At 46.5% G+C, this 13,303-nt stretch overlaps 1 protein-coding gene across 1 annotated transcript; it reads right to left on the bottom strand.

The window, feature by feature from the left end:
* Positions 1–479: 479 nt before the first annotated feature.
* Positions 480–11,803, bottom strand: MIP (major intrinsic protein of lens fiber). Its single transcript, XM_080995041.1, has 4 exons — positions 11,371–11,803; positions 5,661–5,825; positions 4,092–4,172; positions 480–862 (listed from the first exon to the last, which is right to left on the bottom strand). Exons 1-4 carry the CDS (start codon positions 11,728–11,730, stop codon positions 677–679), a joined length of 792 nt encoding a protein of 263 aa, XP_080851167.1. The 5' UTR covers positions 11,731–11,803; the 3' UTR covers positions 480–676.
* Between the last annotated feature and the right edge of the window lie 1,500 nt (positions 11,804–13,303).

Here is a 13,303-nt window from a genome sequence, read left to right as displayed (position 1 = left end):
TGAGATAGGGACCAGATCAGAGCAGGGAGGGAAGTGAAAGAAGGCTGTGACAAAGCACAAAGGAGCCTGAATTGGCCTCTCAATCCTACACTAGATGAACTGTCTCCAAGGAAGTTAGCAGCGGAACACAGTGGGGGCCTTAAATGGAGAGATGTGAAGGGAACAGATGTTGTTCAATGCCTTTCTATATATATATATATGTATATATATATTTATATGTACACACACACACACTCATTCATGCATACACCCAGCACTAAGTGGCAAGGACTCCACATGTCCAGTTACACACACACACACATAGAAGCAACTCTGGAGTTTTGCAGGAATTCAAACAGGGAGATCAGGAGGAATTGTTCTTCTACACCTTTCCCCCTAAAGCCGTTTTTTCAAGATTTCTCACCGCAAAAGAAAGTGTTTAAAAATCAGGCAATGACACCATCTCCCCCACCCACCCGCTCTCCCCATTCCATCGTCCCGTTTGTTTGAAAAGATTGAGAAAGAGAGAGAGACCGGATAACAAACTGTCCCTTCGGATCTGTGTCTCCTAAGGCACCGCTTCCTACTGGCCAGGAGCAATAACAGTCTGTATACTGGGCCAGTTGTTTCTGCCCCCTCTCTCCCCAGAGGAGGGGTGTGTGTGTGTGCTGTGGTTTTGTCACCCTAAGGTCACTGCTTATAGCGCTTGCGTCTTCAGCTCAACGGGTTCCCCAGGAGGCTCTGGCGGGGCGCTGGTCTCAGCTGGCCGGTCGCCTTTGAGGACAGACATACGCTCTTTGACCCCGCGCATCCGGGGGAAGAGGATGAAGTCGTAGAGGAAGCCGCCCATCACACCACCAACAATTGGTCCAACCCAATACACCTAGAAAGAATAGGAGGAAGCACAGAGAAAGGAGGAGCGATGAGACACAGGAGAGGCTTATAACTCTCCTTGAGCTTCAGTTACTGTTAAGTACTGAAGTTCTCACCCTGGGCCAGCAGGGGGATACTGTAGATAGTTCAGGTCCACATATGCAAATAAGGGACCGAAAGTGACGTTCAGTGATTGGATAGTTACAGAAAGTTGTTACAGTTACGTTGTACTGGAGCTCTATATAAGCAGGCTGGCTGAACCCTTCAGTTCAGTTCTGTTCTGACCTGTGAATAAACAAGAGCTGTTTGGAGAATCGCTGTGTCATCTGATATGTTCACCCACAACTTAACACTGGCGACGAGGATGGGATCGATGGACATCAGAGCACAGCCAGATGCGGCCACTCTCTGAGCTGAGCTGAATCACTGAGCTGAAACACGGAGCGAAATCACGGAGCAGAACCAATTCAGAGCTGACCGTTCTGGCTAGAGCACTTTGTTCCATCCATCGCCTCCACGTCGGCATCGGAACCATGGCTTCACTCGTGCCTCTACCGCTGTTTGCCCCAGCCTCTGAATCATGGGACTCCTACCTCGCTCAGTTCAACTGCTACCTCCAAGCCAATGAGCTGACGGAAGTATCACAGGAGCGGAAACGGGGCCTATTCCTCAGCCTCTGTGAGCCTGAGGTGTTTGAGACGGCCCGAGCATTGGTTGCACCTGTAGCAGTCCAGGCAGCACTGTGGGATACGATTAAAGAGAAGCTCCGCAACCACTACGCACCAAAGCTGTCCAAGATTGCTGCCCGCCATGCATTCTACCACTGGAACCAGGCAGAGGGGGAGTCAATTAACAACTACACTGTCGCCCTCCGACAGGCTGCAATGCACTGCGAGTTCTGAGACTTAGACGATGCCCTGATGGATCGAATCGTCTGCGGGGTCCGGGACATCCGTCTGCAACGGTGTCTCCCCGCCAAACCAGACCTCATGCTGCAGAAAGCCACTGAGGAGGCCGTAGCCTCAGAAGCTGCTGAACTATCTATAGTATCCCCCTGCTGGCCCAGGGTGAGAACTTCAGTACATAACAGTTACGAAGCTGGCAGAGCAAGGTGGTGGAGTTTGGAAGCAACACCACTTCAAATTTCAGAAGGATTGTGTGGGGGGAACAAAACAAAACAGTTTCACCTGCTGTGCTAGTTTATTACACAAAGGGAACTTTTACATTGGCATGTATTCAAAAAGAATGACCTCACAGTCTCTAAAGCAGAGAATATTAGCAACCCATATTATTTCCACAGCAGAGGTGACCATGAGGCAAATGAACAGGGTGCATGTTGTTATAAGAATTTGAAGGTCTTATATATATAAAATAGATTGGTATGTACTGAGTTGAATAGGATCCAAAATGCAGCAGTCTGATTGGTTCTAGAACAATAGGATTCAGAATGCAGCAGTCTGATTGGCCCTAGAACAATAGGATCCAGAATGCAGCAGTCTGATTGGTCCACAGGAGCCACCCAATCCAGCTCCAGGTGGAAGTGAATCTGCAACCTGATTGGCCTACAGGTGAATCCCGGAATTAGCCAATCACGTGGGGCCCATTGTGTAAATAATGTATATAAAGCAGACATTCTGGGGGAACTTCCGTTCCTCCTCACCACTATGAGCTGAATAAATAAAGAGCATGAAATCCACTCTCGACTCCTAGTTTATTTCAGAGATGTTCATAAATGTACCAAGCAAACACATACAAATGTGTAAGCCACATGTCTGAAGCCCACAGAAAAGTCCTGGAACCATTTTCTCTCTCCCAAAATGACCTCAAATATTTCTCTGCAAGGTTGAAGGAAACGAGAAATCTCCCCAATGTCTCTTTCACAAATCCTGTCTTAAGGGCACATTTAAGATATGAATAGGGTGTGAGCCTGTGACTTGTGACCTGGGTTCAGGAATTGAGTAGTTATCATAACAAAAGAGTGGCCAGGATGGCTGGGTAATCCAATCAGGTTACCTGGCAGACAGGAAGAAACAACACACCCAGATTTCCGCCCCTTCTCTGATATATTAAGGGGGTGGTTTTTGGCCACACCCCTTCTGTGATGTATGTATGATGTTTCTGGGGGTGGTCTTGGACTCCAGGGCGGGCAATTTAAAATGTCTATATAAGGGCTTGCGCACATGGCTGAGGGTCCCTCCCCCCCCCCGTGTGTGTGTGGGGGGGGGAGCACCCTGTTTCAACAGCTTTAATTAAATATCAGGCTTACTAGCTGCTTTGCTTCTCAATATTCTCTGGTTGGTCTCTGTTATTTTCTCCTACCAATAGAGAACCTACAAAAGGACTCTGTATGGCCTCTTGGGTACCCCATAAGAGAAAAGGAGCAGGTTTTTTTCCTCATAACAATGTATATATCATGTCAACTCTCTTAAGAATTATTGCCTGTCTCTCTCCTAAGGAACTGTCTGCACCAATACTGTTGGCAAATTCCTTTCTCCTCTATTTGTACCTCCTGGTCCTGGGATTATTGCTCTTGGGTCTAATATACATGTGCAAAGAGACGTAGAAGAATTATTTCAAGTTCTCCAGAAACCTTGAAGGAACAAACATGATGGATACCACCCAATATTAGTTTAGGACTGCACCAGCTATTCCAGGATGTCCTCCTAATTAGTGCATATAACCAGGAAAAATAGCTGGTACAAAGTTGGCACAGACTAAGGGCAGACACTTCAGAGCTTTGTATTATTTTAAGTATTGGCAACTGTGTTTAAAATTATTCATGGGGCACCATAACCTGCTCCCCTATGAAGGTATTGACATGGGAATCTTCTGCTTGGGTTATCTTCATTTTATCTGGGGTGACACAGAGTTCTAGGGTGCTTCCACGTCACCATTGACCCAAATACTCCTTTGAACCAGACACAATAATTGAACCCGTCTCCAATCTGAACTTTGCATCTGCAGAGATCTACTACTGCTCAGCACTGCCTTTGTGAAGGATGAATTTTCAGGGAGAGGTTTAATAATGATAATAATAATAATAATAATAATATAGTTATTTATTCACACCCCGCCCATCTGGCTGGGTAAGAGTGGTGTCTTTAGAATATGTGAAATAAAGCGTTGGAGGAATCTGGCCTGAAAGGCTCAGAACTTTCTCCGCAACCCTTAGCTTGATATGTTGTTACACACCTGATTAGGAATAAGCCTGCTTTCTTACCCCCAAACCCTCTCCTTACCCAGTGGTTGGTGAAATTGCGGGTGATGACAGCAGGGGCAAAGGATCGGGCAGGATTCATGCCAGCTCCTGTGAAGTACATCTGCAAGACAGTAAGGTTAGAATGGAGAAACTGTTTCCCCCCTGTATATAAGGCACCCCCATGTCCCTGGACCCCAAGCAGGTCCAATTTCTTTTCTAAAGGCTGACTCCGGACCAAGCTGTCAATTTCAGTGTCTCGTTTTCTTAGTCTTTAAGTCAGTTCTTGCACATCAGTTTCTGGTTGGTTGGTTGGTTGGTTGGTTGGTTTTAGTGTCTTCAATGAACTTTGTCCACATTTTAGTGCAAATTTTGCCCAACGCAGACATTTTTGCAAAGCAAGTTTCCTGAATATAATGCCATTTTGTATGTTTTTTTTCACTAGTGTGTACATTTCAATGCAAACACTACCCCCAGGATATACATATTTGTACACATTACTAGGAAAGAGAACTTCATTGCAAAATTATGAGAACTGCACATTTTGAAGGACGGCTACATTTCAGTTTGCATATTATTTTAGAAAGTGCAAATTATGTGTGTTTGCCTTTAAATGTGAATCGAATTGAATTTATTCCCCATTCCAGCTAAAGGCTTGGTGGGATTTATCTGTGATCCCGTAGCTTTCTGTCACATCCTCTGCTAAAATGCAGTGATATGGACGGTCGCCAAACAACATAATATTTCCCTTTTTCCAGCAGCTGTGATTCACTCTGAATGTCACAGTATTGCTCTATTTGTACTCCCATATATGGCCACTCCGAAATTGGGAAATCCTTTTGATCACATGCAAAAAGGCCCCCAGAATCTCGACAGCAAGGGAGCCAACATGATCTGTTGCATTGCAAACTGATGGAAAAGTGGGTTTGTGCTAAAGCATGGGGAGGGCATAGCTGTCAACCGTCCCTTATTTGGCGGGAAACTCCCTTATCCCAGCGCCGTGTCCCACTGCTGTCCCGGATTGATGATGTCCCTTAAATTTCCCGGGTTTCATGCTTGCCCGGCTCGGGAGGGAAGCAGCGGCTCGGGGTCCTCCACCTTGAGAGAGCGAGCGCACGAGCTGCCGCATCTCCGTCTCTCCCTTTTCCCCCTCAGGGGCGCGTCGTGAGGAGATGGGTGGCAGCAGGTGGGCAGGCAGCCCCTCTCTTGCGAGACTTCTGCAGCGCTGCCAGAGGAAGCCGGAGGAGGCTGAGGAGGCGGCCTGAGAGAGGAGGAAGAGGAGGGGATGGGGATGGACGCAGAAGGGCGGCGCTTCAGCGGCCGCGACACCGCTGCAACTACCTCATGCCGGGCTTGCGGGTGGCGTGGGCGAGAGTCTCTCCCCCTCCCTCTTGGGTGGGGAAGGGCCGATGGAACTCATAAGCTAAGCAAAATCCCTTATTTTGGCTGCTGATCCCTTATTTTCGAGGCTGCTGGTCCCTTATTTTCAAATCTGTAAGTTGAAAGCTATGGGGGAGGGCAGCACAGCGCTATGTGTGGCTAATATGAAGGTAATCTGTGCAAATAGGCTACATCTGTTACCACATCTGTGCGTCCTGCACAGAGTCATTACCCCAAAGAGGTGTCCAAGAGTGAGGGAGAATCCCACAGCCAATGCTACAGATCCCATGCGCCCGTTACGTCTCTCGTCATAGGTGGCGAAGATGCAGAGGACAAACTGTAAGGTCAGGAAGATCTCCACGACTGTAGCTTGGCTTACATTTACACTGGGGTGTATCTGAAATCAGGGAGACACAAAGAAGGACAGAACCATGAGGAAACGACAGAAGCCCACACCTCATTCCTTCCTCTGCTATTGTTCTGATCATACAATAAGCTTATTGACATGGCATCCAGAACTTTGCCATTTACAATACTGAAGGCAACTCTCACGGCATCTTTTCCATGCCTAGCAAATATTTATGGAGCTAATCAAAAGTTGGATGTAGAGATTTGGGCAAAGCATTTACCAGGTGGCAATGCGGAGGTTGGTCTGTCAGACTTGGTGCCAGTGGTGCAAGGAGTTGACCGAGGCAACAGAAGTGAAGGGAGGTAAGGGAGAAAAGTAGGTTAAAAAAAGCACCAGGAAGCCTGAACAGAGTCCCTGGCATGCTCAGACTTATGAGCGAGTGTGAGCAGGAAGCCTTTGTGGGTACCAGGGAATATTACTGACCTGATCTGGTCTACTGATATAAAGACATGCCAGTCTCATTCATAAGTGTGGCTGGTCTCTCTCCAGTTCCTTCCAGAACTGAGTGGTGACAGAATCCTACCCAACAAGTCTCAGGTATACAGTGGTACCGCAGGTTAAGTACTTAATTTGTTCCGGAGGTCCGTACTTCAGCTAATTGGGCCTCCTGCTGCCGCCGCGCCGCTGGAGCACGATTTCTGCTCTCATCCTGAAGCAAAGTACTTAACCCGAGGTAATATTTCTGGGTTAGCGGAGTCTGTAACCTGAACCGTATGTAACCTGAGGTACCACTGTATACCATAAGCCCAAGCAAAGGTGCAAGTCATGACACTGTCTCTCAGCTTCAGACTCCAATTAGTGTGAGAGTCAAAATAGTTTAAGACACTATTTTACTTGCTTAAAATGCATTAATGATGATATGCTTTTACTCTTCAAGGGCTGTATGAATAACTCTGGGTTAGGTTTAACACCCTAGGCAAATACAGAATAATTCAGCTGGTGTGTACCCCCCAAAAAGGCCATCTAATTTGACCACCAGCCCTTCATACCCTCACAAAAGTAGGACAATATTGCTGCATGCCACCCCAATTTCTGAGCGATGCAAGATTCCAGGGGTTCCAGGCATGTTTACCCAGGGTCTGTGTTTCCTTTGGGAAATGAGGCACAGAGGAGACTGTGGTGTCTTTATGATATATGGTTTATTTACACATATATACAACCTGAGCCTATGATGGAGGGGTTCATAGTATTGGCACCCCAAGTGGGTCTTGCTTCTCCCATAGCTGCAGCTGTGGCTTCAGGACAGAAATTAGCCACGGCTTTCCAGCTTGCCGCCTTTACCAGACTGCAACCTTTATCCTCCAGGTCACATCCCAGCCAACTCTAAAGCCTCTAAACTTTGGCTTTTGTCTTCTAACTAACTCTGAGTTGAGGGAGGGCCCCTTCCTATTTGCCATCTGGCACAGAGCTTTCCTAATGGCCCATCACCACAGGCAATTTCCTCATCAGGAAACTAGCCCAGCTTAATATTTTAACAATTGCTCAATCTAGAGGTTCAGTGTCTGGGCACCCAAAAACTAATAACATGAGGGAGCCTGAAACTCATAACACAGGGAGTCTGGCATCCACAGGGGAGTTTGGCACCCACAAACTCCTAACAACACCCCCCCCACACACACACACACTATAAAACAACCTGTGCAAATTGAGACCACTGTGTGGAAAAAGCAGGGAGCAGATAAGAATGCCTTCAGACAAAGAGTGATATTATGTTATATATTCCATCTTATTCCAAGAAGTTCAGACTAATTTCCACCCTGTGGGATAGACTAAGAAGAGAGAGAGTAGATATTTCATCAAGAGAGGAATGGCAGCTAAAAATATGTGAGTACTTGGAACTCGCGAAAATTACAGAGTCAATGAATCAACAGACAAAGTTAAAAAAGAATGGGAATGTTTTAGCAAGTATTTGATGAAACAAGGTTCCAATATTAAGGCTTGGCTGTGCTTTGAATAACTCTGCAAATAGGGAAATATTTTTTATTCATTCCAAGATGAGGATAAATAATTAAACACAGGGTATAAAACAGGAAAACTTGAACCGAAACCATAAAGAGGCAGAAAGAAGTCAATAACATAATAAATGGTAAAGGGATTCAATCCAAACTGAAGGTTAGACTATACAATAAATACCAATATAGGTTTGAATTATATTAAACAGTACTTATCAGTAGATAGGTATTCTTATTGTTTAAGGTGTCATTTTGATATAGTTATTTTTTCTTTATTTTCCTTTTTTCTGCCCCCTTCTTTTTCTTTTTCTCTTCTTTTTCTGTATGTTTTTTCATTGGTTATGTATGTATGAATTTGCTAATAATAAAAAGACAAAGAAAGAAAAAAGAAGAGGAGATAGGGTGGCTGCAAGCAAGTGTTATCTCCTGAGCTTTGTGGCTCAAGTAATGATAGGTTCTGGTCCAACCACTACACCACACTGCCTCCCTTGAATTAATTTAGCAAGTGTGCCGAGCTATGTGCTGCAGCAGGAATTGGGAACTTTTCCTCCTGTGATCTGTCAGGGGAAAACTAAAGCCATCTGTAGAAACCAAAGCGCAAAAGAAGTGGCAGGCGGCAGAGACAACACCCCCCCCCCCGTTTTTGTCTCTCTTTTTGCCACCCCACCCCACCCACCTTGCTGCCTGCTTGGAATTAGGCTAAGGGCAACATAAGCCTAAATACAGTGGTACCTCAGGTTAAGAACTTAGTTCGTTCTGGAGGTCCATTCTTAACCTGAAACTGAGGTAACCTGAGGTACCACTTTAGCTAATGGGGCCTCCTGCTGCCACTGCGCCGCCGCCATGCGATTTCTGTTTTCATCCTGAAGCAAATTTCTTAACCCAAGGTACTATTTCTGGGTTAGTGGAGTCTGTAACCTGAAGCATCTGTAACCTGAAGCATCTATAACCCGAGGTACCACTGTATCTCTCTTCAGTTTTCTTATCATCCTCCATCCTTCAATGATTTGTGGGGAGGGGGGTAAGGGGGCACTTAAATAAACCCACAAGCCCAATTCCCTGCCCCCCCTGCCCTGCCCTAGCTAAGAAGGCTAGGACTGCTTTGAATTATCTGTCAAGCCTGCGTTGGACCTTGGTTTTATTTTTCCGTCATGTCCACCATGGGCATTGTGGGAAATTTAAATGGCAGCTAGAGTTAGGCACTTGGTGCCACTGACCTTACAGGACCATGAAAAATAAAGTGTTTTGCCCCCCCCCTCGCCCCCTGAGGGGGGGTGTTAGTGGTGGTCCCTGTCTAGCAGTTGCCCCAGGCTCTGGGTGCTAGCGCTGAATGTGCTGTTTGTCCTTCAATCTACCCAACGAGTGTTTGGATAAACATTCTATTTCTTTTAAACAACCAGCAGACTCCCTGGAGAAAAGGGGAATTTGAAATCATGACTGCATCTCCATTGGGAATTTATATCCGACCTTCGTGCAACAAAGCTTGGGGGAAGATAGGTTCAACCTAGTGGAGAAAAAATGCTCTGCAAATGTTAATTTTTTGTTTGTATACACACTCTTACTTTATGGGGTTTTTTTGGTAGATCTTAAATCCCTAGACTCATCTCTTTATCTTTGTTGCTCTAGATGCTTTTGCTTTCTTTGAGTGGACAAAACATATTTTAAACATAGTTACCAGTTCTTGACGTCTTTAGCTCAGTTACCCCAAATTTCATCCCAGCCCTACCTGAATCAAATGTCTCCAGCTGAAGCTGTGAAGCACCGCATTAAAAAAAACCAACCAGAGCCAAAATCCTTTAGACTGGCCTAGAACAGATTGAATTATGGTGCTGGAGGAGACTCTTGAGAGTCCCATGGACTGCAAGAAGATCAAACCTCTCCATTCTTAAGGAAATCAGCCCTGAGTGCTCACTGGAAGGACAGATCCTGAAGCTGAGGCTCCAATACTTTGGCCACCTCATGAGAAGAGACGACTCCCTGGAAAAGACCCTGATGTTGGGAAAGATGGAGGGCACAAGGAGAAGGGGATGACAGAGGACGAGATGGTTGGACAGTGTTCTCATAGCTACAGACATGAATCTGACCAAACTGCGGGAGGCAGTAGAAGACAGGAGTGCCTGGCGTGCTCTGGTCCATGGGGTCACGAAGAGTCGGACACGACTAAATGACTAAACAACAACAACAAAAGAACAGATTCAGATAATTTCTGAAGGAAGTGTAAATTCTGACAACCCAGACATGTTTCTAGGGAAGCCTAAATCACACCAACTGGCAGAGCAACAAATCTGAACATCTGGCATCAAACCAACATCTCTGAGGTGGAAGCATCTAAATTTAAGAAAGGAGAAGGACTACTTGATACAAAATTGATTTGGAAAATTTAAATTTCAGCTATGGTCATCTGCCAGCTTCTTTGGCAGTTCTGCTGTCAACCCCATAAAGGAAAAGTCATTTAGTCGGTTATTACCTAACATATACCACATTCCTCCATTGACTCCCGAGACAGACGGATGCCGAAAAAGCAACTAGTAATTCTGGGTTTCCTTTAAACTGTTCTGTGAGGAGAATGAACTGAGCTATCAGATCACATGTGGTTGAGGGAGTTTTGAGAGGAACAACCCACAGCCCATGAAACAATGGGAGGTGTTCATTACGGGCACAGGCTTAAATTTTATGAAAACCTACCGCAGTGCAAATCCTGTTTAACTCAGCGGGACATACTTCTGACTAAGTAAACGCATTTAGGATTGGGCTCTTTGTGAGCTACAATCGACAAGACATCCTCCCAAGAAGCTAAGTTATGCTTGATCTTGAAATAAAGATAGAATCATTATAAAACCAGGAGATTAGTTAGGTGTGGGCTTCAACAGATGACAGACCTTTTCACGCCTAAGGGATAATTTGGCTTTTTTTCTTAAATGCAAACAATTGGCTACAAGATTGCTCTTCTGCATTGCGTCTGGCAGTTAACAAAGTTCACATGCATGGCGCTCAGCCAGCTGGCAGAAGCCACAAAGACGTTTGTTAGCTTGATGCGTGGAAAACCTACGTATAGCCCAAGCCGACACTTATTAAATCCCACTATGCTGTCTTCATTACACAAGCATCCTCAAATATTCCTGTCTCGCATTCCTTTGTGATCCTGCTCTCTTCTCTCACAGTACACACACACACACACACACACACACACACACACACAGCTATGCATTCAGATCATCTTCTGACATCTGGGTGCCACCCAGTTATGAAGCCAAAGTCAAGTTGACAAGCTGTCAATCAAAGATAACAGCTGAGACAAATGTCTCCTGCATCTCCCACAAATGCATGTAGAGTCCGGCTCCAGGCCCTATGCTAGTGGGTTGTATTCTTCCTAGATCTTGGGACTCAAGACTCCTTATGAGATGTTAAGAATCCCTCTCCTCCTTCTAGCACCCCTGGGATTGCCCCTAATAACTCAGAATTAAAAACCCCCCACTATGCAATCCTTCAGTGGAGCTCTCGCATGCAGCAATACGACCTTGTGGATGCTTAGATTTTAGGGGTGCCACCCTCCTCAAACACCCTCTGCATGATCCAGTTACCGTGTTGAGTGCCAGGTTACCCCGCAATGCTGCTGGCGTGACTCCGTAAAGCACGGCTGCGCCGGCCACTCCTCCCAGCAGCTGGGCAACCATGTAGAAGACGGCGCGGAACAGGGAGAGCTGCGAGCCCAGCAGGAAGGCCATGGTGACGGCTGGGTTGATGTGCGCTCCGCTCACGTGGCCTAGAGACTGCACCATGGTGGCCGCCACCAAGCCGAAAGCCAAGGCCACCAGCAGAACGTTCAGGGGGCCGACCACCCAGCGTAGCGAGGCCCCCAGGCCGAAAAAGACATATAACATGGTGCCGAAGAACTCGGCAAAGACAGCCCTCCAGAAGGAGGAGGAACGCGCCTCCCACATGGTGAGGCAGGACGGCGGTGGAGGTGCGGTGCGCAGCGGCAGCAGGGCAGTCTCCAAGCTCCTCTCTGCTGCTGCTGAGCTCCACCTAAGCCCACTGCCTTCTACCCCGGCTGTGAGCTTTATAAGGCTCCCTAGCCCAGCCCAGGAGGTGGGAACTGAGTTCAACTGATTGGGGTCTCTTAACTCTTCCCTGCCTGGCCTGGGAAGCTGCGGTGGTGCTTATAAAAAAGGCTGAGGAGTACACAAGGAGACAGCCAGATCCTGCTCCGGCTTTCAGGGTTTTGATCCTCCTCATAGATCAACTCCTTTGTGCATTTACGTTTCCCTCTTTCCACCTTTCAGCTAAGGAGCTTCACGGAAACACTCCTGGCTGGGGGTAGACGGGTCATAACTCCCAAGGATGCTACTGCAGCACAAGGGGCCAATTTGTGGGTGTATTTTTGGTTGCTGCCTGATATAGAAAAAGCATCGGTCCCCCTCTCTGAACTGGGGCGGTTCAAGGAGGGGCTTCCCCAAGTTGCAGGTTTTCCGAGGTGTAACGGACTCGTCTCCAAAGCTCCTCTGTTTGCAAGGCCAAAACTCTTCCCTATGCAAAAGAATGGAGCAGACATGATGTCTTCAGTGCTGCAACAAGCTTTGTGCAGGAGGGAGCAGAGAGGGAAGGACGGCTATCTTTTTGCACAAATGCTATCATGGGAAACAAAGTAGGTTCAAATAGCCCATGCAACATGATCCCTGAAGAGTATGCCATCAGGGTGAGGTCATTTTTAGGCCTTGTAGCATCCACTCAACAACTGAAAGACAGGCTGGTGTTATACTAGTAGCCTGGCACCCTCTTTCTAAATGCATCGCAATTTTAATGGATTTTTTCCCCCCAGATCTCGGCTGCGTACCTTCGGAAACTACTGCTGTCAAATCACATCTGTGTCTCTTTCTGCACATCATGGATATATATGCTCCTGATCTGATGGTGTCAAATTTCCCCATAGGAAAACCCAGGCCTTCTGATCCCCACACCCAGACTGAGTTCTTTTCTTGCCACAACAAGAATCCTGCAACTTTCCGTCACAGAAGAAGAACAGAATTAGATAGCCCTTGGAAGGTAGGTATGACCTGTATCCACGCTGGGGCTGAAATATTTATTCTGTGATTTGTTTGTCACATATTAAAACTGGATTTTTAGCTGATCCTACCAACGTACTGGCTAATGGCATTGTTACATCGCGTAATCCAATCAAATCTTAGCATTTTTAAATCCCAGGGATTGCAGTGGGTGAGGTAATCATAACCCTCCCATTTGAGCCAATATGGATATAACCAACGCTTAATTTGTCTGAAATGCACCTCCGATTTTGTTCATCTCCAAGCCGTGTGTTTGAAATTCTTCTCCAAGCCGTAATATACCGTATTTTTTGCACCATAACACTCACTTTTTTCCTCCTAGAAAGTAAGGGGAAATGTCTGTGCGTGTTATGGAGGAAATGCCTACGGGGTGGCATGCCTATGGATTTTTCTCCTCTAAAAACTACGTGCGTGTTATGGTCGGGTGCGTGTTATAGAGCGAAAAATGTGG

Source organism: Podarcis pityusensis (genome assembly GCF_964106645.2).
Source record: "Podarcis pityusensis genome assembly, chromosome: 2".
In the NCBI taxonomy this organism is placed as follows: Eukaryota; Metazoa; Chordata; class Lepidosauria; order Squamata; family Lacertidae; genus Podarcis; species Podarcis pityusensis.
This window is presented reverse-complemented; position numbering and strand designations above follow the sequence as displayed.